General features: G+C 46.3%; 1 protein-coding gene across 4 annotated transcripts in view; it reads right to left on the reverse strand.

Annotated features, from left to right (window-relative positions):
* LOC137369855 (unconventional myosin-Id-like) overlaps positions 1-25183 on the reverse strand; it is a 172103-nt gene that overhangs the window by 36930 nt on the left and 109990 nt on the right. For all 4 annotated transcript variants that reach the window (XR_010975028.1, XR_010975029.1, XM_068031483.1 and 1 more), the window contains 4 exons: positions 21731-21954; positions 20019-20163; positions 18780-18884; positions 2900-3013 (listed from right to left, as the gene is read on the reverse strand). Coding sequence is in view for 2 of the 4 variants with exons in the window: in XM_068031483.1 (XP_067887584.1) it covers positions 2900-3013; positions 18780-18884; positions 20019-20163; positions 21731-21954 (588 nt within the window). In the remaining 2 variants the exon portion in view is untranslated. The remainder of the gene's footprint in view (positions 1-2899; positions 3014-18779; positions 18885-20018; positions 20164-21730; positions 21955-25183) is intronic.

Genomic DNA, 25183 nt, shown 5'->3' on the forward strand with positions numbered 1-25183 from the left:
TGTCAGTGGGGGAGCACTTCGGGACCGGTGACCATAACTCTGTTAATTTCAAGATAGTTCTGGAAAAGGATAGGACTGGGCCTCAGGTTGAAATTCTAAATTGGGGGAATGCTAATTTCGATGACATCAGACAGGAACTCTCCAAAAGTTGAATGGGAGAGGCTGTTTACAGGTAAAGGGATGTCTGGCAAGTGGGAGGCTTTTAAAAGTGAGATAGGAAGAGTTCAGGGCCGGCATGTTCCTGTTAGATGGAAGGGCAAGGCTGGCAAGTTTAGGGAACCTTGGTTGACGAGAGATATTGAGGGTCTGGTCAGGACAAAGAAGGAGGCATATGTCAGATATAGGCAGCTGGGATCAAGCGAGTCCCTTGAGGAGTATAGGGGATGTAGCAGTATGCTTAAGAAGGAAATTAGGAGGGCGAAAAGGGGCCATGAGATTTCCCTGGCAGATAAGATAAAGGAGAATCCTAAAAGATTCTATAAGTATATTAAGAGTAAAAGGGTAGCTAGAGCATATCCTGGAGGATATCAACATTACAAAGGAAGAGGTGTTGGAGGTTTTGAAGCACATTAAGGTGGATAAATCCCCAAGGCCTGACCAGGTGTATCCTAGGATGCTATGGGAAGCAAGGAAGGAGATTGCTGGGTCCTGGCAGAGATTTTTGTATCATCGTTAGCCATGGGTGAGGTACCGGAAGCCTGGAGGATAGCTAATGTTGTGCCTTTATTTAAGAAGGGCAGCAGGGATAAACCAGGGAACTACAGGCCAGTGAGCCTTACATCAGTGGTGGGAAAGTTATTGGAAGGGATTCTGAGAGACAGGATTTATATGCATTTGGAAAGGCATGGTCTGATTAGGGATAGTCAGCATGGCTTTGTGCATGGGAAATCATGTCTCACAAATTTGATAGAGTTTTTCGAGGAGGTGACCAAGAGGATCGACGAGGGCAGGGCAATGAACGTTGTCTACATGGACTTTAGCAAGGCCTTTGAAAAGGTCCCGCATGGTAGGCTGGTCCAGAAGGTTCGAACACATGGGATATAGGGTGAGCTAGCAAATTGGATACAAAATTGGCATGGTGATCGGAGGCAGAGGGTGGTAGTGGAGGGTTGTTTTGCAGATTGGAGGCAGGTGACCAGTGGTGTGCCGCAGGGATCGGTGCTGGGCCCTCTGTTGTTTGTCATATATATATTAATGACTTGGATGTGAATGTAAGGGGCATGATTAGTAAGTTTGCAGGTGACACCAAAATTGGTGGTATAGTGGACAGTGAAGAAGGTTGTCTAAGGTTACAACAGGATATAGATCCACTGGGAAAGTGGGCAAGGGAGTGGCAAATGGAATTTAACGCAGACAAGTGTGAAGTGATGCATTTTGGGAAGTTAAACCAGGGCAGGACATATACAGTGAATAGCAGGGCCCCGGGGAGTGTTCTTGAGCAGAGAGACCTTGGGGTGCAAGTACATTGTTCCCTGAAAGTGGCGACACAGGTAGACAGGGTGGTAAAGAAGGCGTATGGCATGCTTGCCTTCATCGGCCGACGCTTTGAGTACAAGAGTTGGGACTTCATGTTACAGTTGTACATGACGTTGGTTAGGCCGCATTTGGAGTACTGTGTGCAGTTCTGGTCGCCGCACTACAGGAAAGATGTGATTAAGCTAGAGAGGGTGCAGAAAAGATTCACAAGGATGTTGCCTGGTTTGGAGGGCTTGAGTTATAAAGAGAGATTGGATAGGTTGGATCTGTTTTCCCTGGAGCGAAGGAGGCTGAGAGGGAACATGATATAGGTATATAAAATTATGAGACACATAGCTAGGGTAGATAGCCAGAGTCTGTTTCCCATGGTAGGGGTGACTAAAACTAGAGGGCATAGATTTAAGGTGAGAGGGAGGAGGTTTAAAGGGGATCAAAGGGGTAAATTTTTCACACAAAGAATAGTGGGTATCTGGAGTGAGCTGCCTGAGGAGGTGGTGGAGGCAGGAACAGTAGCAACATTTAAGAGGCATCTGGACAGGTACTTGAATGAGCAAGGCATAGAGGGATATGGAATTAATGCAGGCAGGTGGGATTAGTATAGAGAGGCATTATGGTTGGCATGGACACGGTGGGCTGAAGGGCCTGTTTCTATGCTTTACGACTCTATTACAAGAGGAAATAGTTTCTCATTATCTACCCTATCAAATGCCTTTCAAATTGTAAAGATATAGCTTACATTTATATAGCATCTTTCACAATCCTAGGATGTCATCAAGCAATTTACAGTCAATTGAAGATTTTTTGAAGTTTACTTACTGTTATAGTGTACAAAAGGGTCCTGTCCTGGCACTAATCTTCAGTATGTTTCTGGAGCCAGGAGGAACACTCCTCCAACTCCAGGTCCCACAGAAAATTTCCTGAAAATTTTTCTGCACCTTATTTTGAGTGCCTAGCGGTGGCCCCTTTAAGAACCATCGGTCAGGCTGCACTCAACTCGGTTCAATTGGGTAGACTCTGCTTTGCTCACTTGTACCTGAGTATTGCACACAGGGTCCTGCAGCATCTTAATTTTCATATGTAAGTAGCCTCCCATCCAAAACGGGCAGGCGTGCTGCTTGTTTGTTTACAAACCTTCCTGAAAGTCGCATCAGGCAGTCTTTGGATGAGGTGCCCCCAATCCACTCTGGATTTTCAACAACTCCCACTCCGTGGAGTCAGTGCAAAAGGTCACCAGTGGGCACATCCAGAGAGTAATTGCAAAGATCCTGGTCTGCAGACTTTCAGGCCTTTGCTCTTTAAAAAGTTTCCTGATTGTGAGATTCCACCTTTAAAGGGGGTGCTCAATGGTGAGATATATTTCTATAAACAGGAAGTACCCAGAATCTCTGTTTACAGCTGTTGTCTCACATGGCTGGATACTCACGTGGCTGAGGGGCAGTGCCTTCATGCTCTTGTAATGTTTGGCTGGCTCCAGTTTGTACAGTTGCTGGTCAGTGATGAGAATAGCTCGATCCTCACACTTGTTAAACCTATTGACCTAAGTCGAGAAAGCAAGGGATCTATAAATATTCTCGTCAAGCAAGCAAATACATAGGTACATATGCACACACACACACACACACAGCACAAACACACATGCACACAAATATACATGCACACATTTTCTTTTATTCGTTCTTAGGACATGTGCATTGCTGGCAAGGCCAGCACTTGTTGCCCATCCCTAATTGCCCTTGAATTGAGTGGCTTGCTAGGTCAATTCAGATGGCAGTTAAGGGTCAACTACTTTGCTGTGGGTCTGGAGTTACATGTAGACCAGACCAGGTAAGGACGCACATTAGTGAACGAGATAGGTTTTACAACAATTGATGATAGTTTCATGGCACCATTACTGAGACTAGCTTTCAATTACAGATTTTTATCAATTATTATTCATTAACTGAATTTAAATTCCACCTGCTGCCATGGTGGGATTTGAACCCATGTCCCAGGGCATTAGACAGGGCCTCTGGATTACTAGCTCAGTGCCATTCCCATTACGCCACCATCTCCCCAAATGCACGCACACATGTAAATGCATACATGTAAACATTAATGTTTCAGGGTTTAAATGCTCAATATTTTCCTTACGGTCAGTTTCACCAGTCACTCCCATAAGCAATCTTCATGTCCCCTATGTACCAGATTATGCCTTTACTGGCCTAATAGCTAGATGCCTGAAATGAGACTCAGGAGTCAAACAGAAAGCCTTTGTCACTGAGGCCTGGTTCACTGGAACACATCACATGATCTCTTTGTGTTAAGCAGATAAAGAAATAACTAGGTTATTGGACTGCAGCTCAGGCTATAAACTAATGGACAAATTTATTGAACATTCAACAGGTATAAGTACAGAATTCGCAGCAAGCCTTGATGGCTAAATTTGGTCCACACAGGTTTTTGGACATTGAGTCATGATTTGTGACCTGACTGTGTGTTGAGGTGGAGGTCGGCAGCACACAAATTTGGTGCTGCCACCTCTTTCACCTGATTACAGTGTTGGTCCAAGCATCTGGCATGCTGTTGACTGCCTCTGCACTCAGCAGGGAGTTGAGCATCATTTGCTTTAATAGCGTGTGGTGCAGCCAGCCTTCTGTTCTTAAAGACTGTCTGTCTCTCTTAAAGGGAAGCTGTACTTAATTACAGAAGGCTGAATACTATTGCTACAATTATGAAAAAGGAAAATGGAACATCAGGGTTCCAGGGCCGTGATGCGGTGCTGAAGGCATTAGTGGTGGAGGTGGAAAAGAGGAGAGATGTCCTGGTTCCATGGGGGCCAGGAGGCCTTCAAGGATCACCCTCATAATAGATTGGGAGCAGATGGCCAGGACAATCAATGCCCTGTGTCTGGACCCAAGGACCTGGTAGCAGTGCCACAAGAAGTTTAATGGCCTCATGCGGGTGGTAAAGGTCAGTGATTGCATGTTTAAATGGCATCTCCCACCCACCACTCCACCAGCCTCTCATGCTGTTCAATGTATCACATTACCCCATCACTCACCAAGCACCCATTCCTGGCACTCAGAAGTCATTCATAACATCCAATTACTCCACCCCAGCCTCACACCCACCTCTCACTGTCTCCATATACCTCCCAGCTATTTAGCTGTGGCAGGCATATCACCCAAACACAATGTTACACATTCTTCCCTCTCTGTTGCAGGACATGGGGAGAGCAAATAAAGCGAGGGAATACACAATAAACGGGAGGATATTGAGAGGGGTAGAAGAAGTGTGCATGTCCACAGATCCCTGAAGGTGGCAGGACAGGTCGATAGAGTAGTGAAGAAGGCATATGGAATGCTTTCCTTTATTGGCCAAGGTATAGAATACAAAAGCAGGGATGTAATGCTGGAGCTGTATAAAACGCTGGTTAGGCCACAGATGGAGTATTGCGTACAGTTCTGGTCACCATATGACAGGAAGGACATAATTGCTTTGGAGAGAGTACAGAGGAGTGTTGCCAGAATGTTGCCAGGGCTTGAAAGTTGTAGCTATGAGGAAAGATTGGATAGGCTAGGGTTGTTTTCCTTAGAACAGAGGAGGCTGAGGGGTGACTTAATAGAGGTGTACAAAATTATGAGGGGCCTAGATACAGTAGACAGGACGGAAATGTTTCCCCTAGCGGAGAGGTCAATTACCAGGGGACACAGATTTAAGGTGATTGGTAGAAGGATTAGAGGGCACAGAAGGAAAAACTTTTTCACCCAGAGAGTGGTGGGTGTCTGGAATTCACTGCCAGGAATGGTGGTGGAGGCAGAAACCCTCAATTATTTTAAAAGGCACCTGGACATGCACCTGAAGTGCTGTAACCTGCAAGGCTATGGACCAGGTGCTGGAAGGTGGGATTAGATTGGGCAGCTAGTTTTTTCAGCTGGCACGGACACGATGGGCTGAATGGCCTCCTTCTGTGACGTAATTTTTCTATGATTCTAATGTAGTAAACAACTGAAGGATGCAAAGTAGAGCACGGTCAAGGATGACCACACCTCCTGAGCTTTATGGAGAAGATGGCTCGCTGCATCATGGGACCGGCTGCGACAGAGACTGGCATCCAGCATCATTGAGAACACTAAGGATAATGGTATGATCATGCCTTATGCCCATTCTCAAATTCCCAGCTCACCCTCATCCTGCTATCTGGCATGATAATTAAACTTCAGATGGTGTCACCATGGACATCTTGCCTTCCAACCCACCCACCTTCCCTCACCTCACCTCTCAGCTTCTGACTTTCTGATTCAGACAACCAGGAACAGCAGCCTGCTCAGTCACAGCACTCCCAGGAGGTGGAGAGAGAAAGCAACAGCACAACACTGATGAAGAGGCCCTGTCACTTGATCTGACACTTACAGTCACAGCTCCGATACTGGCACTGCAAGTAACCTGGAGGCTGGTACAGAGTTGGGATCTGCACATGGTTAGCAGAATCTTAACTTCTTTAAACTAATTGTGGGTCAGGACCATTTCCGGGTCCTGACCCCGCACTTGCAGGAAGCGCGCCCTCCAGTGCGATCTTCCGGGAGGCAGACTGCTAATTGTCCGCCTCCCATTGTGCCATCCAATTAAATATGGCAGGTGGGTTCCTGAGGCTGCAGGCCCAATCAGATGGCCTGCAGCCTTGGAAGAATAGCAGCCCCATCGGCAGAGGTGGGCACTGCTGCTGCAGGAAGGAAACCACACTGAAGACGTCTCTATTTTTAAAAAATAAACGATGGCCACAGCTACCAGGCCACCACTATGGAGGAGAAACCCTTCCACAGGATGGCACGGGGCAGTAATTGTGGCCCGCTGATCCATGCGGAGGGGAAAGTATAGAAAGCCTCATAGGCCCACCGGCCTGCCACCGATAGCCACCTCCAGGCATCTGCCAGGCTTTTAAAGTGACCCCCTCAATAAAGGAGCAACAAAATATTCTTTCAGGTGGGAAAGGGGAAATATGATAACCCTTGCCTCGATCCTGGCAACTCACTCCACCATATGCAGCCTTTCAAGCACCCGTCATTGCAATGAAAATTAGGGACCTCAGAAAGTCTTTTGACTCTCGGCAAGTATTCCCCTTGGTTGCTTTTCAACCCCGGAATATTTACAGTACTTTCAAACTTTACAAAGGCCTCTCAAAATACCAAAAGTAATAAAGTAAAGAAGTAATTTTTTTCAAAAAAAAACTTTATGGGCGGCACAGTGGCGCAGTGGTTAGCACCGCAGCCTCACAGCTCCAGCGACCTGGGTTCAATTCTGGGTACTGCCCGTGTGGAGTTTGCATGTTCTCCCTGTGTCTACGTGGGTTTCCTCCGGGTGCTCCGGTTTCCTTCCACATGCCAAAGACTTGCAGGTTGATAGGTAAATTGGCCATTATAAATTGCCCCTAGTGTAGGTAGGTGGTGGGGAAATATAGGGACAGGTGGGGATATGGTAGGAATATGGAATTAGTGTAGGATTAGTATAAATGGGTGGTTGATGGTCAGCACAGACTCAGTGGGCCGAAGGGCCTGTTTCAGTGCTGTATCTCTAAACTAAACAAAACATAACAGTTCAAATTTGACATTACATAAAGCACAATGCATTCAGTTTCTTTCAATACAGGTCATGAGGTGCCTCACGACTCCAATGATTACAGAGGTTATATTTACAATACACCTTTCAATTCAAACCTACAGCTCGAGGGATTTTACACAGGTTCCAGCCCCTTGGTGTACTATGCAAGGAGGACCTTAGTCTTCCAAAGTAATCCTTTGTGGTGGATGTTCCAAGCTTTAGTGCAATCTCTATGTGTAGTCCTGGAACTTGGAATGTGCCAGTGTGCAAAACTCGGTCATCGACAGCTCTTTGTACTGGAAGACCAGCAAGTTTTGGGCAGACCAACGAGCGTTTTTCAGTTGATGGTCCTCCAGTGGCAGTTGATGTTTGTCTCGGTGTGCGTTCCTAGGAACAGCCCGTAGAACACAGTCCTGTGTTACAGAGCTGCTTGGGATGAACCTCGACAAAAACCACTGCCTCTCGTTCCAAACCTGCTTTGCCAAGGCACATTCCAAGAGCAGGTGGCCAATGATCTCTTCGCCCCCCCCCCCCTCCCCCGCAGCCAACTTGAAAACAGCATGTGGAGGCAGTGAGACTCCAGGCATGCAGGAAGGATCTGATGGGGAGGGCCCTTCTCACCACCAGCCAAGCTGGTTCAAAGAAGAGTGCAGGAGGGCATGCCAGGAGCAGCACCAGGAATACCTCAAAATGAGACATCAACCTGGTGAAGCTACAACACAGGACTATCTGCGTGCCAAACAGCGTAAGCAGCATGCGATAGACAGAGCTAAGCAATCCCATAACCAACGGATCGATCTAAGCTCTGCAGTCCTGTCACATCCAGTCGTGAATGGTGGTGGACAATTAAACAACCAACAGGAGGAGGTGGCTCCACTAATATCCCCATCCTCAATGATGGGGGAGCCCAGCACATCAGTGCGAAAGATAAGGCTGAAGCATTTGCAACAATCTTCAGCCAGAAGTGCCGAGTGGATGATCCATCTTGGCCTTCTCCTGAAGTCCCCAGCATCACAGATGCCAATCTTCAGCCAATTCTATTCACTCCAAGTGATATCAAGAAATGACTGAAGGCACTGGATACTGCAAAGGCTATGGGCCCTGACAATATTCCAGCAATAGTACTGAAGACCTGTGCTCCAGATCTTTCTGCACCCCTAGCCAAGCTGTTCCAGTATAGCTACAACACTGGCATCTACCCGGCAATTGTGGAAAATTGCCTAGGTATGTCCTCTACATAAAAAGCAGGACCAATCCCACACGGTCAATTACCAGCCCCATTACTCTCTATCATCAGTAAAGTGATGGAAGGTGTTGTCAACAGTGCCATCAAGCAGCACTTGCTTAGCAATAACCTGCTCAGTGACACTCAGTTTGGGTTCCGCCAGGGCAACTCAGCTCCTGACCTCATTACAGCCTTGGTTCAAACATAAACAAAACAGCTGAACTCAAGAGGTGAGGTGAAAGTGACTGCCCTTGACAACAAGGCAGCATTTGACCGAGTATGGCATGAAGGAACCCTAGGAAAACTGAGGTCAATGGGGATCAGGGGGAAAACACTCTGCTGCGTGGAGTCATACCTAGCGCAAAGAAAATGTTGTGGTTGTTGGAGGGCAATCATTTGAGCTCCAGGACATCACTGCAGGAGTTCCTCAGGGTAGTGTTCTCAGCCCAACCATCTTCAGCTGCTTCAGCAATGACCTTTCTTCAATCATAAGATCAGAAGTGGGGATGTTCGCTGATGATTGCACAATGTTCAGCACCATTCGCAACTCCTCAGATACTGAAACAGTCTGTGCAGAAATGCAGCAAGACCTTGACAAAATCCAGGCTTGGGCTGATAAATGGCAAAGTAACATCTGTACCACACTATTGCTAGGCAATGACTATCTCAAACAAGAGAGAATCTAACTATCTCCCCTTGACATTCAATGGCATTACGATTGCTGAATCCCCCACTATAGACATCCTGGAGGTTACCATTGACCAGAAACTGAACAGGAGTAGCCATATAAATACCATGGGTACAAGAGCGGGTCAGAGGCTAGGAATCCTGGAGCGAGTAACTCACCTCCTGACTCTCCAAAGCCTGTCCACCATCTACAAGGCACAAGTCAGGATGGAATACTCTCCACCTGCCTGGATGGGTGAAGCTCCAACAACACTCAAAAAGCTCGACACCATCCAGGACAAAGCAGCCCGCTTGATTGGCACCCCATCCACAAACATTCACTCCCTGCACCACTGATGCATAATGGCAGCACTGTGTACCATCTACAAGATGCACTGCAGCAACGCACCAAGACTTCTGAGTCAGCACCTTCCAAATACACGATCACTACCATCTAGAAGGTAAAGGGCAGCAGATGTATGGGAACACCATCACCTGCAAGTTCCCCTCCAAGTCACACACCATCCTGACTTGGCAGTACATCACTGTCCCTTTTCTGTCGCTGGGTCAAAATCCTGGAACTCCCTTCCTAACAGCACTGTGGGCGTACCTACCCACATGAACTGCAGCGGTTCAAGAAGGTGGCTCACCACCACCTTCTCAAGGGAAATTAGGGATGGGCAATAAATGCTGTCCTAGCGAGCGATGCCCGCATCCCATGAATGAATTAAAAAAAGGTATGTCTTGGTGCCTGTTTGAAAGTTCTGGGAACCATCTCCTTTTCACACAGGACCTCAAGGATGTTATGTACGGACCACTGCCTGATGGACTTGTGGTCAAAGGTGTTTCTCTGCACAAACATTTCCATGAGGGACAGGTGGTATGGTACGGTCCAACTGAATGGAGCGTTCCGCGGCCACGTGGTCAGACCCGTCCTTCATAAAATCGGGGACAGATAGAACCTCCGCATGTAGTGACACTTGGTGTTGGTGTACCAGGGATCTATGCACAGCTTGATGCAGCCTCACACAAAGATGGCCATCAGGATGAGGGCAACTTTGGGTACGTTTTTTCCTCCTTTATCTAGAGATTTGAACATCATGTCCCTGCAGACACGGTCCATTTTTGATTTCCAGATAAAGCAGAAGATGGCTCAGTAACTGCCATGGTGCAGGAGTGGGGTATGGTCCAGACCTGCACCATGTACAGCTACACTGTGAGTGCCTCACACCTGATGACCAGGTTCTTACCTGCAATGGAGGGGAGTGTCACTCCCACATGCCCAGTTTCTGTTTCACCATGTCTACACACTCTTCCAGTTTTTGGTGCATGCTTCTATCCCTCTAAACCACATCCTCTGCACCTTCAGGTAGTCTGACCTGACGGTGAAGGGAACAAAGGATCAGTCGGCCCAGTTCCCAGAGAACATAGCCTCGCTCTTGCCACAATTTACTTTGGCTCCTGAGTCTAGTTCGAATTGGTCGCAGATGCTCATTAAATCAGGCAAGGATGGAGTCAGGCAAGGATGCCTCTGTTCTCTGTTTTGCTCGTGTGCTGCATTGAACCTTTTGCCGAGGCCATCTGGAAGGATGCGAGCAGAAGGCAGCGACGTCTTTGACCTGCGCGCCTCCATTGCCTGGGATTGTCACCCCTCTTTTGCCCACATCCTTCCTGCTGGACTCAGCAAAAGGTTCGATGCAAAACACAAACAAGACAGAGGACAGAAGGTATCCTTGCCTGACTCCAGATTTGATTGGAAAGCTTTTTGATTCCACCTTGAACTGTTCTACTGATGTTTATGTAGAGCAGTCTGATGCAATTGTGGATTCCCTCCCCAAACCCCATTTTGAAGAGCACCTCCATCATGTAGGTTTGCAAAATTCTGTCAAAGGCCTTCTCTTGGTCCAAGCTGATGAGGTATCCACCCTTCTATCCTGCATGTAGGCAATTGTAACCCTAAGTAGCACGAGGCTATCAGAGACCTTTCTGCCAGGTCTGATGAGGGTGGATCATCAACTCCAGAGAAGACTTGACCTGATTGGTGAAAACTTTGAACAGAATTTTGTAGCCCACATTAAGCAATGAAATGAGCCGCCACTTTCAGATTATATTTCCATTTGTAGATGAGGGTGACGATGGCTTTCTTCATGGATTCTGACATGCTGCCGGCCAGAAGCATACTCTCGTACACTGCCAGCAGGTCTGGGCCAATCCAGTCCTACAGAGTCAAACACAACTCAACTGGTAAGCCTTCGCTTCCGTGAGTTTTATTTGCCTCTAAGGACCTGACAGCCTTTGTCAGCCCGTCCAGAGTTAACGGTTTATCCAGACTCCCCTGCGGACTGTCATCTAAGACCTCCATGATAGAGGATAGGAAGGATTGGGAGGCTGTGTTGTCTGTGGGCTTCATGTTGTACAGCCTGGCATAAAAGGATTTGCTGATCCTTAAAATGTCAGACTGCGATGATGTTACCAAGCTGCCATCTTCCTTTAGGCTGCTGATCACAGAGCTCTCTGTGTGTGCCTTTTGGAAGGATATCACAGGAGCAGGAATGGATGTTGGATGTTCCGGGGTTTAGATGTTTCAAAAGGAATAGGGAGGGAGGTAAAAGAGGTGGGAGAGTGGCATTGCTAATCAGGGATAGTATCACAGCTGCAGAAAGGGAGGTCGTCGAGGAGGGTTTGTCCACTGAGTCAGTATGGGTGGAAGTCAGAAACAGGAAAGGAGCAGTCACTTTGTTGGGCGTTTTCTATAGACCCCCCAATAGCAACAGAGACATGGAGGAACAGATTGGGAGGCAGATTTTGGAAAGGTGCAGAAGTAACAGGGTTGTTGTCATGGGTGACTTCAACTTCCCTAATATTGATTGGAACCTCCTTAGTGCAAATAGTTTGGATGGAGCAGTTTTTGTCAGGTGTGTCCAGGAAGGTTTCCTGACTCAATATGTAGATAGGCCGACTAGAGGGGAGGCTATGTTGGACTTGGTGCTTGGCAACGAACCAGGCCAGGTGGCAGATCTCTCGGTGGGAGAGCATTTCGGTGATAGTGATCACAACTCCCTGACCTTTACTAGAGTCGTGGAGAGGGACAGGAGCAGACGGGATGGGAAAATATTTAATTGGGGGAGGGGGAATTACAATGCTATTAGGCAGGAACTGGGGAGCATAAACTGGGAACAGATGTTCTCAGGGAAATGCACGACAGAAATGTGGAGGTTATTTAGGGAGCACTTGCTGCGACTGCTGGATAGGTTTGTCCCGATGAGGCAAGGAAGGGATGGTAGGGTGAAGGAACCTTGGATGACAAGAGATGTGGAACAGCTAGTCAAGAGGAAGAAGGAAGCTTACTTAAGGTTAAGGAAGCAAGGATCAGACAGGACTCTGGAGGGTTACAAGGTAGCCAGGAAGGAACTGAAGAATGGATTTAGGAGAGCTAGAAGGGGACATGAAAAAGTCTTGGGGGGTAGGATTAAGGAAAATCCCAAGGCGTTCTACACTTATGTGAGGAACAAGAGGATGGCCAGAGTGAGGGTAGGGCCGATCAGGGATAGTGGAGGGAACTTGTGCCTGGAGTCGGAGGAGGTAGGGGAGGTCCTAAATGAATACTTTGCTTCAGTATTCACTAGTGAGAGGGACCTGGTTGTTTGTGAGGACAGCATGGAACAGGCTGATATGCTCGAACAGGTTGAGGTTAAGAGGGAGGATGTGCTGGAAATTTTGAATGATATGAGGACAGATAAGTCCCCGGGGCCAGACGGGATATACCCAAGGATATTATGGGAAGCGGGGGAAGAGATTGCCGCGCCTTTGGCGATGATCTTTGCGTCACTGTCCACTGGAGTAGTACCGGATGATTGGCGGGTGGCAAATGTTGTTCCCTTGTTCAAAAAAGGGAATATGGATAACCCTGGGAATTATAGACCAGTCAGTCTTACGTCGGTAGTGGGCAAATGATTGGAGAGGATTCTAAGAGACAGGATTTATGATTATTTGGAAAAGCATGATTTGATTAGAGACAGTCAGCATGGCTTTGTGAGGGGCAGGTCATACCTCACAAGCCTTATTGAATTCTTTGAAGATGTGGCAAAACACATTGATGAAAGAAGAGCAGTGGATGTGGTGTATATGGATTTTAGCAAGACGTTTGATAAGGTTCCCCATGGTAGGCTCATTCAGAAAGTGAGGAGGCATGGGATACAGGGAAAGTTGGCTGTCTGGATACAAAATTGGCTGGCCCATAGAAGACAGAGGGTGTTAGTAGATGGAAAGTATTCAGCATGGAGCTCGGTGACCAGTGGTGTTCCACAAGGATCTGTTCTGGGACCTCTGCTCTTTGTGATTTTTATAAATGACTTGGATGAGGAAGTGGGAGGCTGGGTTAGCAAGTTTGCCGATGACACGAAGGTTGCTGGAGTTGTGGATAGTGTGGAAGGCTGTTGTAGGTTGCAGCAGGACATTGACAGGATGCAGAGCTGGGCTGAGAAGTGGCAGATGGAGTTCAACCTGGAAAAGTGTGAAGTGATTCATTTTGGAAGGTCGAATTTGAATGCAGAATACAGGCTTAAAGACAGGATTCTTGGTAGTGTGGAGGAACAGAGGGATCTTGGGGTCCACGTCCATAGATCGCTCAAAGTTGCCACCCAAGTTGATAGGGTTGTTAAGAAGGCGTATGGTGTGTTGGCTTTCATTAACGGGGGGATTGAGTTTAAGAGCCGCGAGGTTATGCTGCAGCTCTATAAGGCCCTGGTTCGACCACACTTGGAATATTGTGTTCAGTTCTGGTCACCTCATTATAGGAAGGATGTGGAAGCTTTAGAGAGGGTGCAGAGGAGATTTACCAGGATGCTGCCTGGACTGGAGGGCATGTCCTACGAAGAAAGATTGAGGGAGCGAGGGCTTTTCTCATGGAGCGAAGAAGGATGAGAGGTGACTTGATAGAGGGGTACAAGATGATGAGAGGCATAGATAGAGTGGATAGTCAGAGACTTTTTCCCAGGGTGGAAAGGGCTATCACCAGGGGGCATAATTTTAAGGTGATTGGAGGAAGGTTTCAGGGAGATGTCAGAGGTAGGTTCTTTACACAGAGAGTGGTGGGTGCGTGGAATGCGCTGCCAGCGGTGGTAGTAGAAGCAGATACATTAGGGACATTTAAGCGACTCTTGGATAGGTACGTGGATGATAGTAGAATGAAGGGTAGGTAGTTAGTTTGATATTAGAGTAGGTTAAAGGTTCGCACAACATCGTGGGCCGAAGGGCCTGTACTGTGCTGTACTGTTCTATGTTCTAAGCGTGAGCTCAACAGAGCAGATTTTGGACCGGAAGATGATCTTGGAGGCCTCCGTAGCAAACAGTGAAGTCTGCTGGCCCTTCACCTCTTGGAGATCCTCTTGACCTCAACCCCTTTCAACTGCAGCAGGAGCAGATCTTGCATGCTTTTCTGGAGTCGGGACATTTTTCTCTGTCTCTCTATCCCACCTTGCAAACCACTTTGACGATGAAGAAACCTCTTGATGTTCGCTTTGATCACTCCCTGACAGTGCACAGGGACTCAAAGATGGGTTTCATAGTTCTGCAACCTTTGTAATCCCTTTTGAGTTCCTCAACATCATAGTTTCATGTTCAGCTTCCATGTCCCCCTGCCAACCTGTTGGTCGTCTTGTAAGTGACAGCCCGTCAGTAGGACTCAGTGGTCAGACCATGAATGCTCGTGACACAAACAGGAAGTCAATCCTGGAAAGGATAGACCCATAGGGTCTTTAGAGTGCGATGTTCCATCTGCAGGGTTGCTGAAGACGCTGTGCAGCTTGTCATCTTTTACCTTTTCCATCAGGAGTTTGGATGTAGTGTCCAGTATGCTATCGGTTCTGCTGGATCATTCAGCTGCATCGATGATGCAGTTGAAGTCACTGCCTAGAATGACCAGCCTGGATGTCACCAGCAGCTGTGGGAGCTGCTGGAAGACAGTCAGCCACTTGCTCTTTTGAGCTGGGCTTATGCGCTGATCAACTGGAGCAGAGAATTTTTGTACAATATGCCAGCTATGAGGAAGTATTCATCCAACACTTTCTTAACTTGGATGATCGTGAAGTTGCATCCCCGCAGCAGAATACTCAGGCCAGAGGAATCAAAATCATTTCCTCCTGACCAGGTTGATGGCCTGTGGGACCATCATCATGACCATTACATGTAGGTGCTGAGATTTCTACAGAAACAGCAGATCAGCCTTGACCTTGGCAAGGTATCCCAAGGTTGAAACACATCGCATAATGGCCTTAACACTGTGCACATTAATGGAGACCATCTTTATACCCATTTAAACTGCATATTGTTCACCAGTCCAATTGTCTTTCCTGGTCCTAGCCCTTGGCTATGGTCTTGCATAAGCAGAGCATTCATAAACTGTTGCAATGTCGCCAGGCTGAGATAACCCTCCTGATCACCCATGGGAGGGTTGTTCCGCCAGGGTGACATTGGTGGGGTCCTGTAAGCAAGGAGGTCCTCCACTGGTACTGTCTTTCCCCTCTGTCCCTCATCAAGGACATTGCTGCTCCTGGTTGCCTGGAGTTGGGGTGTGCTGGGCATCTCACTGCACTCGGTACTTTGGAGCTGGGGTGCACTGAGCCCTTCGCTGCTTCCAGTGTTTCGGAGCTGGGGGTCTTCTCTTTCACCTCCTTTATGTTTTGCCTTTTTTTTGTTGATGGCTGCTTTCTTGGCCTTCCTCACCTGTGGAGGAGCAGTCGCTGTAGTCCGTTTGGAACGTGAGCCACCTCTTGTCGCTAGTTTGGGTGGTGGTTTGTTCCCTTTTTTGAGTCTTCTTCTTTGTGGCTTTCCTCTTAATGACTTGCCACTCACCCGCTGTCCCTCTGCTGGCTCCTCTTCCATTGATTCTGTCTGCTGAGCAGGAGGTTCACGGCACAGGGTTGGTGTTTGGCAGCTTGTTGCAGCACCCTTTTCCTTCTCCTTGTCCCTCTCTGTATCCTTTGTCATATTTTTCTCACTGAGGGACTTGGTGGGGGGACAGTTGCTAGTGTCCTTTGCAGCAGACAAATTCGCTGTTCCTTCCTTGTGCCCCTCCTTGGTTCTCGCCATCTGTGCATAACTGAGGCAGCATTCTGGGCAGGCCTTGTAGAGGTGGCCTGTCCCACTACTTCGGTTGCAGCACTTACTCTGCTTGCAGTCCTTTGTCATTGGCCATCCTGCTTGCAATTCTTGTATCAGCTGTTTTGCAGTTGGCCGCCATGTGTCCAGATTTGCCACACGTGTAACAAAATCTGGGCTGCCCCACGTAGACTAAGCAGCCTCAACTTTGCCCAATGGGAAAGCTGGAGGGAAGCTGAAGGATGGCTCCCTTGATCTGCCCTGTGTACCTATATGCAGCATAAACCTGATCTGTGCAAACATTGTCACTTACTTCCGGTGACCCTACTTGTTAAGGGGATTGCCTTAGAGCCACCTCAAACCCGTCTGACCATTTCAGACTCATTGCTGTCTGGTTGCTTTACAGCCAAGATACAGCCCCAAATTGTTTTTGAAGATATCCCAGACCAAAAGTAATTAAAAACTGCATTTTGTTTAGCAGCATTAGATAGTAAACTGCTCAAAAATTTAAAACTGGTTTCAATCACATACATTAAACAGCCCCACAGGGTGCTTTCTAGTGAATGAAATGGCCTGATCCATTGATCATTTTCAAACAGTTTGATGAGCCTGTGAGAAAGGTCCTCATCGAGGGACAAAGGAAACAATCATTCATCAACCAGGCGGCAGCCTGCAGAAACAGTTAACAGTAACCCATTTTAACCTTGTGCCTGATTTGACCAGCAAGAAAGATTCCAATAAACGATCAATCATTGACAAGCTAAAGCTCATATATGCATACATCTGGCTCACATATATGTACACACTCATGTCATCATACAAATGAACACACAAACATACATACACACTCACGCAGTTGCACATGCACATCAGACTTAGGCGGAATATAAGCCAGAAAAAATGCACAGGTCACAGGTTATGGTCGAGTTGGGGGTTTAAAGTGTTAGAAGTCTAAATCCTGACCCCAATCCAGATTAGAGCTCTAACCTGCCCGCTTCCAGTTTTAACAGAGGTGAGGAGGCAGTGGTGGGTGGGGTGATGGTGCTGTGGGAGGGTGGGTGACCAAACCACTCCAAGTAGGTGGGTTGGTATTTAAATATTATAATGAGGCTGCATGCCACGCCCCCCCCAACTCTTCCAATCTCTCCCACGAGACCTCCCACCACCTCCGTCGCCACAGGCCTCTCATCTCCTTCCCCAACCCCCAGGACCCCAAGATTGGATCTCTGGCCCCCCCTGCTCTCAACACCCTGGGGTTGGATCTCTGTCACCCCCAATCCCGGGACCCGGGGACCCGATCCCCCAACCTGGGATCCTGTGAATGGATGCAACCCCCCCACCGGAATCAGAATCCTTCCTTCCCACACACTCCCCTGCCCCAGTCAGCGAGGGAATTATCTAGTTCTGTGGCCTCTTATGGGCTGTTTTTCCCCCGACTGCTTTTCCCCCGACTGGAAGCCAGGCCTGTCAATCAGGCTGGCCTCCTAGCGGGGAACCTGGTCAGTGATGTCATACGTTAAAACTCCACAGTGTACAGGGTCACAGTGACTTCCCGGTTCCCCATACTCTATCGACCTCCCCCCAACCCTCAAACCCAGGCAAGTTAACATTCCCTCCTTACGCTCAGATATATCTACCCGCATCTGCATACAAATACAGTCACACATAGACGCTTGGCCTTACATTCAGATGCATCCATATACACATCAAAATGCAGAGAAAGTCACATAGACATGTCACATGCATATATATACATAAAACATGGGGTCGCATGTCATGTATAAACATGCACATACACACACTCAAGTGAACACATTTCCATTCTATACATAAACTCATATATGCACAATCACATGCACACAGGCATAAACACATATATATACGTAGAACACGTTCACATGCAACAGATGTAGTATCTATATAGATGTAGCCTTATACATGCAAAACTCTTGTATACACATGTACACACATAAACAAATGTACACACACACACACACATATAGTAACAAATGTGTTAACGTAGTTGCACAAGATCCTTTCTTCACTATTTTACTCTTTGCGTTAACCCATTCTTAAAGTTATTATTGAATTAATTTATCAGAGAAATAAATTACATTCAAGCCTTTCACATCGTTTTCACTAATACCGCAGGGTGTGAGCTCAAAACCAAATTTTTTGAACGTTGTCCCCCTGAACAATTCCACTCCCAACACTGATAAAGAATGGAGAGGTGAATAGCAGAGTTCGATAAATGTAAGTCTGGAGGTCTTTGCTGAGGGGAATCAGGAAACAAAGTTTAATGCATTGTTAAAATGGCAAAAGAAACAGTGGAGAGATGATGAGAAATGCTTTTAGGCAGCAGGTTGTTTTGATCTGGAATGCAGTGCCTGAAAGAGTGGTGGAAGCAAATTCAATCATAACTTTGAATAGGGAATTGGATAGATACACAAAAAGGAAAAATATTCAGGGCTATGAGGAACAGTCAGCCATGGGACCAATTGAATATCTCTTTCAAAGAGCTGGCGCAAGCACAATGGGCCGAATGGCCTTGCTCTGTGCTATATGGTTCTATGGCAACATTACTTTCTTGGCTTTTTGAGGAGGGACAAAAATCCTAACAAGTTAAAATAGCAAGTGGGGTGAGTGGCATATGAACATGCTTTGAGTGTTTATCCACTACTATTGTCATCAGGGATTTCTCAGTTGTAGTGAGGGTGCATTCCTTCTTTTTCCTTACCTTTCGTACGTGTGCGGAGAACAACACGCTGCTGAACTGTTCCTTGCTTTTCAGCCCCTTCATCGTTGTGGCAAACTGGGACATCATCTCCGGGTTGTCCCTGGCCTGAAAGAACAAAGATTTTAATGTCAGATCACGGCTCCAGATGAGGTTGTGAGGGTTTGCCATTGGGACGGGTGTTTGTTTTGGCCCCCATCCAAGTTGTGATGAGCAGGGCTTCAATGAGCAGAGGATGCCACATTTCCCAGCAGTTGGAAGGATAGAGTTGTAAGGGGTAAGGTTCTTCCCCTTCCCCCTTGCCCAATGCACTTTGGCAATCTCTGGTACCTCCGGGTGGCAGCCGACAGGGAAACATTGCTGTCAATTTGAGAACAGGCACTATACTCACTCATAGGAACAGGAGTAGGCCATTCAAACCCACAAGGCTGTTCTGGCATTCAATTAGACCATGGCTGATTTTTACTGAAACTCCATATACTCCATAAACCTTGACATCCTTACCTAACAAAAATCTACCTATCTCTGTCTTGAAAGAAAGAGTGGAACAGGAAAATAGGGAAGGGAAAGGTACAATAACAACAACAACAACAATAACATGCATTTCTATAGAATCTTTAACATTAAAAAAAATCCCAGGACACTTCACAGGAGCGTAATCTCACAAAAAAAAGGCTCAGAACAAAAGAAGATGCTATGAGGAGGAGGGACTAAACCCTTGGTCAAAGAGTTAGGTTTTAAGGGGGAAGCGAGTGAGGTGGATAGATGGAGAGAATTCCAAAGCATGAGGCACAGACAGGTGAAAGCTTGCTTGCCAGTCGTGGTGGGACAAAGGAAATGAGGATTGCGAAGGAAATAGGGAATGCACAAAAGGAACATAAAAATAGACATGAACAAAAGAAGTGAGAAAAATCATGAATACAGTTAAAGGAGTCATTTTCAGACACCATATCCCTGATGGGGAGCCTCGTTCATTGTACTGGATTTCCATCATGCATCCTGTGTGATTTTTCATAAATTATGTGCAGTGTGTGCTGGAATTTACCAAACCAGCTGTTCAGCCATGACTTTGGTCACCTTTGCTCCCGCTGTTTCTCTGTGAATGACCTTGGGGTGGTTACAATGTTAAAGGTGCTGTATGAATTCAAGTTGTTCATTTTACCCAAGGACAGAAGTCATGTACAGATGAGGTCTAATATCTATATGAGAAGGGAGGACAAAGTGAAGGTAACTGGTACTTACAGATGAGAGGTAGTCCTGCTCCCAGGTTCTCTGCACACCCCAGTCCTCTCTTCGCCCCAGCAGTGCATCCATGGCAGCGATCTTTGCCTTAATTTGTGGCATGTCAGAGGGTGGGATGTTTTTGACAATCTGTCGTGCCCTCCACCTGCAAGACAATTATTTTCAGCTGCCATAGAAAAATTAGGTAAACTGCCTTGTGATGTAAATTCTTGTTATGGATTTACAGTTACCAGGGCCAATGAGAGATGGGATTTTGAGCCAACTGGATCCCATGGACCAATCACAGCAGTCAAAAAAAGGGATTGCTCAAAGTTAACACTCATGAACTCAAATTCACATGAAAATACAGGCTAATGAGATTGCTAGAGGGCAACACTAACAGCCATGTGATTACTACTGGTCAATAAACTGGCTAAATACTGACACCCATTTTTGAAATTTATAAATAGATATTAACTGCTATTTGTTATACAATAGATGCTGAAGATGCTGGTCATAATGTTTAATCTGTATCTAACCCACACTGTATCTGTCTTGGGAGCGTTGGTCAAGAGAGTGTAGAGGGAGTTTTACCTTGTATCTAATCTGTGCTGTACCTGTCCTGGGAATGTGCGATAGGAGAGATTAGAGCCAACTTAACACTGTTCGTAACAGTGCTTTACTTGCTTTGGGAATGCTTGATAGGGGAGAGTGTAGAGGGAGCTCGGCTCCATTTCTAAAACATCCTGCAGCTGCCCTGGAAGTATTTGATGGGACATTGTAGTGCAGGGATAGGCAGCAACATTTTGCATCATGGACATTTTACAAAATTATTGTCTCAGCCACAGACATGGGAGCAATTAATCTGTATGCAAATGCATAGTCAACTGAATGCCATCAAAACACAGTTTGATTTAGTGAGATACCTAGCATTGTTTTTGCTTGCACACTTGATGTAGTGATGTAGAGAATTCGGATAGATGTCCATCTGTCAGGAGTGATCTTGATCTCTTTCTGTGTCAAGCCCTCTCCCCTCTCTGCATCCGTCTCTCTCCCTTCTCTGTGTCCCTCACTCTCCCGTCTCTCTCTCCCCTCTCTCTATCCCTCTCCCTGGGCTGGTGCTTGTTTAAAGGGCTGCCTGACTCTCAGCATGCTCCGCCCCATGCCTCTGGCTGTGTGCTGGCCTGCTTCCTGCTCTCCCCTTGACCTGTCTCTCCCTCTCCCCTGCAGCAGCCATTCCTGCTCGCTCCCTTAACAATGCAAAAACAGCAGGGGCAGTTGGTCCCAGTACGCCTGTGCTGCAAATCACCAATCAGTACTCACCCCGTCGAGGCAGCCCGCTGTGAGCCACAGACATTGGCCAATCACAGACAGGGCTCCGCCATCCATCAGACACAGGTCCCACCTACCCCCTTCACCTGATGTACACTTTAACAGGAGAGCCGTCAGTCAAAGCCGAGCCATGGGCAGCCAGCTGTCAGTCACAGAGGGTTGGCGGGTGGATGGAAACCTTTGGCGGGCTGGATTCTGGCCACTAGGTTATCTTAAAACATAAGTTTAAAGGCTTGGTGCAAGACGTTTAAAATTACTACGGACCTCAAACTTTTTACCAAGGACACCGGTGTCTATGTACGGACTCATTGCCAACCCCTGGTGTAGAGAGAATTTTACTCTGTATCATTTAATCTGGGCACAATAAGTTAACAAAGTTCCTGAAAGAAAATATATTTTACCTTCTGAACAGATATTTCATATTCTCCTCAAATTTGACTAAGACTGTGGGAGGCGTTGGCCATGTCACACTCTTTCCATAGTCACTCATGCTCCGTACATTCTGGAAGCGCCTCATTACCTCAATGAGATATGCCTTGACCTTGAACGTCTTGTAATAACTCATGATTGCATAGACAGCTCTCATGCCCCGGCAACGTTTCCTAGCAAGGGTTCCCCTCCAGATCTGTTGAGGAAAACAAAGGAAACAACTCGCTGAGTGTGTGGATTCTTAACATTACATTGCATGTGCTTTATTGCTGAATCAAGTTTCGTTGAAGGGTTTAGCTGTCTCTGGCTCCTCTGGCACCAGGGTTGAAATCTACCTCTGATCAATGGGTAGCAAGTTTCCTCTTTCTGCCATTTGTGTACAGTGAATCGCAGTCTCAGGTTTTTTTATTCATTCATGAGTTGAGGGCATCACTGGCTAGGCCAGTATTTATTGCCCATCCCTAATTACCCTTGAGAAGGTAGTAGTGAGCCGTCTTCTTGAACCGCTGTAGTCCTTGAGGTGTAGGTACATCCACAGTGCTGTTCGTAAGGGAGTTCCAGGATTCTGACCCAGCGACAGTGAAGGAACGACGATATAGTTCCAAGTCAGGATGGTATGTGGCTTGGAGGGAACATAGGAACAGCAGTAGGCTATTCACCCCATCCGCCATTCAGTGCTGTCATGGCTGATCATCTACTTCAATGCCTTTTTCCCACACTATCCCTTGATGTCATTAGTATTTAGAAATCTGTCAATCTCTGCTTTAAGCATACTCAATGACTGAGCTTCCACAGCCCTCTGGAGTAGAGAATCCCAAAGATTCACAATCCTCTGAGTAAAGAAATTTCTCCTTATCTCAGTCCTAAGTTGCTTCTCCCTTATTTTGAAATTGTGTCCTCTGATTCTAGACTCACCAACCAGAGGAAACATCTTACCTACATATACTCTGTCTATCCCTTTAAGTATTTTGTAGGTTTCAGTGAGATCACCTCACATTGTTCAAAACTCTGGAAAATACAGGCCCAGCTTCTCAAATCTCTCTTCATAGGACAGTCCTGCCATCCTGGGAACAAGTCTGGTGAGCCTTCGTTGCATTGCCTCTATGGTAATAATATCCTTCCTAAGGTAAAGGGAGCAAAACTGTACTCAAATACTCTTGGAGGGGAACTTGTAGCTGGTGTTCTCATGCATCTGCTGCCTTTGTCCTTCGAGGTGGTAGAGGTCCTGGGTTTGGAAGGTGCTGACTAAGGAACCTTGGTGAGTTGCTGCAGTGCATGTTTAGTTTAGAGATACAGCACTGAAACAGGCCCTTCGGCCCACCGAGTCTGTGCCAACCACCCATTTATACTAATCCTACACTAATTCCATATCCCTACCACATCCCCACCTGTCCCTATATTTCCCTACCACCTACCTATACTAGGGGCAATTTATAATGGCCAATTTACCAATCAACCTGCAAGTCTTTGGCATGTGGGAGGAAACCGGAGCACCCGGAGGAAACCCACGCAGACACAGGGAGAACTTACAAACTCCACACAGGCAATACCCAGAATTGAACCCAGGTCGCTGGAGCTGTGAGGCTGCGGTGCTAACCACTGCTCCACTGTGCCGCCCCCTGTGCATCTTGTAGATTGTGCACACTGCTGCCACTGTGCATTGCTGGTGAAGTGAATGAATGTTGAAGGTGGTGGATGGGGTGCCAATCAAGTGGGCTGCTTTGTCTTGGATGGTAGGCATGAATCCCCAGCACCAAAACTGCAGTTACTTTATCATTAATTAAAAATGTCACTCAGAAGCACTACTGAAGGCAGGTGTACAAATGGAAAAATACTTTCCTACTACACCATTTCTACTGAGGTTGCAGCCGAGAGACATTCGAGAGACATAGCCTGGGAATGCTGACGGGCGGTGTAAAGGGAGCTTTACTCTGTATCTAATTCATGTCGTAAAAAAAAAATACAGAGAGAGTTTTATTCTGCATTTTTATCTGCATTGAAGTTAACAGAAATAAAAATTATCCAAGATATAAAATGGGCTGCCGATTCACTATCATTTTACACTATCACACAAAGTCAAGATCTACCCCCATGTCTCCACGTATAAAGCCCCAAGTGAGTTCACTCACTAACATATACCATTTCAGGTAGTTCCGATGTTTTTTTATGCCTTTGTTTTTTGCTGTATTAACCCGCTTATTTTTACCTGGTGATTTTAACCTGGCTAAACCTATGCTAACAAAACATACAGAGAGATTTAGTCCAAGTACGTTCAATACACAAATGAGAACAGAATTGATTAGAAGATATTCCCCATATTTGGAAAAAGAGTGTCTCACTACTGAGACTGCTTGATGAATCCTCTGTGGAATTCATGCTTGAGCTTCAGCAGCTTGATTAAGAACTTTTCTATGAATAATTAATTAAAAATTAATAAATCACTGTGAGCAGCTACATCTGAAGCTTCCAGATTTTAAAACAGCATAGCTGTCTCTCTTGCTGAAATTCAATGTGTCCTATTTTTATCTTGCAGGTCGACACCTTTATATTACATTCCGGTCCACACTATTTTATTGTGGCGTTAATCTGTCTATATTAAGCACACGGAGCAAATGAAAACCCCTTTGGTGTCTGGAAGGTGTAAGGGGAACAAAAGTAAAAGGCAACAAGAACTTTAACATGCTTTTAATTACGGCTATTCTCCATGGCTTTGATGCTACAATGATCTCTGGACAAGAACAACTTGCATTTATATAGTGCCTTTAACCGAATAAAATGTCCCAAGGGCTTCACAGGAACATTATGAAACAAATTTTCACACTGAACCATATAAAGACATTTTCAGGCAAATGACCAAAAGCTTGATCAAAGAGGTAATGCTTGTAAATGACACTAGTTGGAAGCTGTGCTGTCTCATAACAGGGGTTACATTTGCTGAGTCTGGGTCAATATGATTTGGGTGTGAAATCATCATAAATGTGTCTACCCAAGAAATAGCATAAGACCATTTCCAGGAGGGCTTTGTATATCTACTTCCCAATGTGAAGCCACATTTAAAAAGCTCACAGCATTGGAATTCTGAGAAAGGGGGTATCTAGGGTGTGATTCTGATATGGGGGAATAGAATCTATTGAATTTCAATGCCCTATATGTATATTTCGGTATCTGAATATTTGGCTGTTTATTTATTTTTCTGTATATTTGTAAGTCTGTATTTTTGTGTGTTTGTATTTGTAAATGTCTTTAAGTGTGAGTGCTTGTTTATTTGTATGTCTGTATATCTGCTGCCTATAAATGTGCCTGTATACTTGTATGCCTATATATGTGCATGGGTGCTTGTATATATGTATATGTGTGTGCTTGTATGCCTCTACTTTTCCAATTATTATTCAGGTTATTCAGCTGCCTCTGTTTCTCTGCTCCAC

This window comes from Heterodontus francisci, chromosome 5 (genome assembly GCF_036365525.1).
Source record: "Heterodontus francisci isolate sHetFra1 chromosome 5, sHetFra1.hap1, whole genome shotgun sequence".
In the NCBI taxonomy this organism is placed as follows: domain Eukaryota; kingdom Metazoa; phylum Chordata; class Chondrichthyes; order Heterodontiformes; family Heterodontidae; genus Heterodontus; species Heterodontus francisci.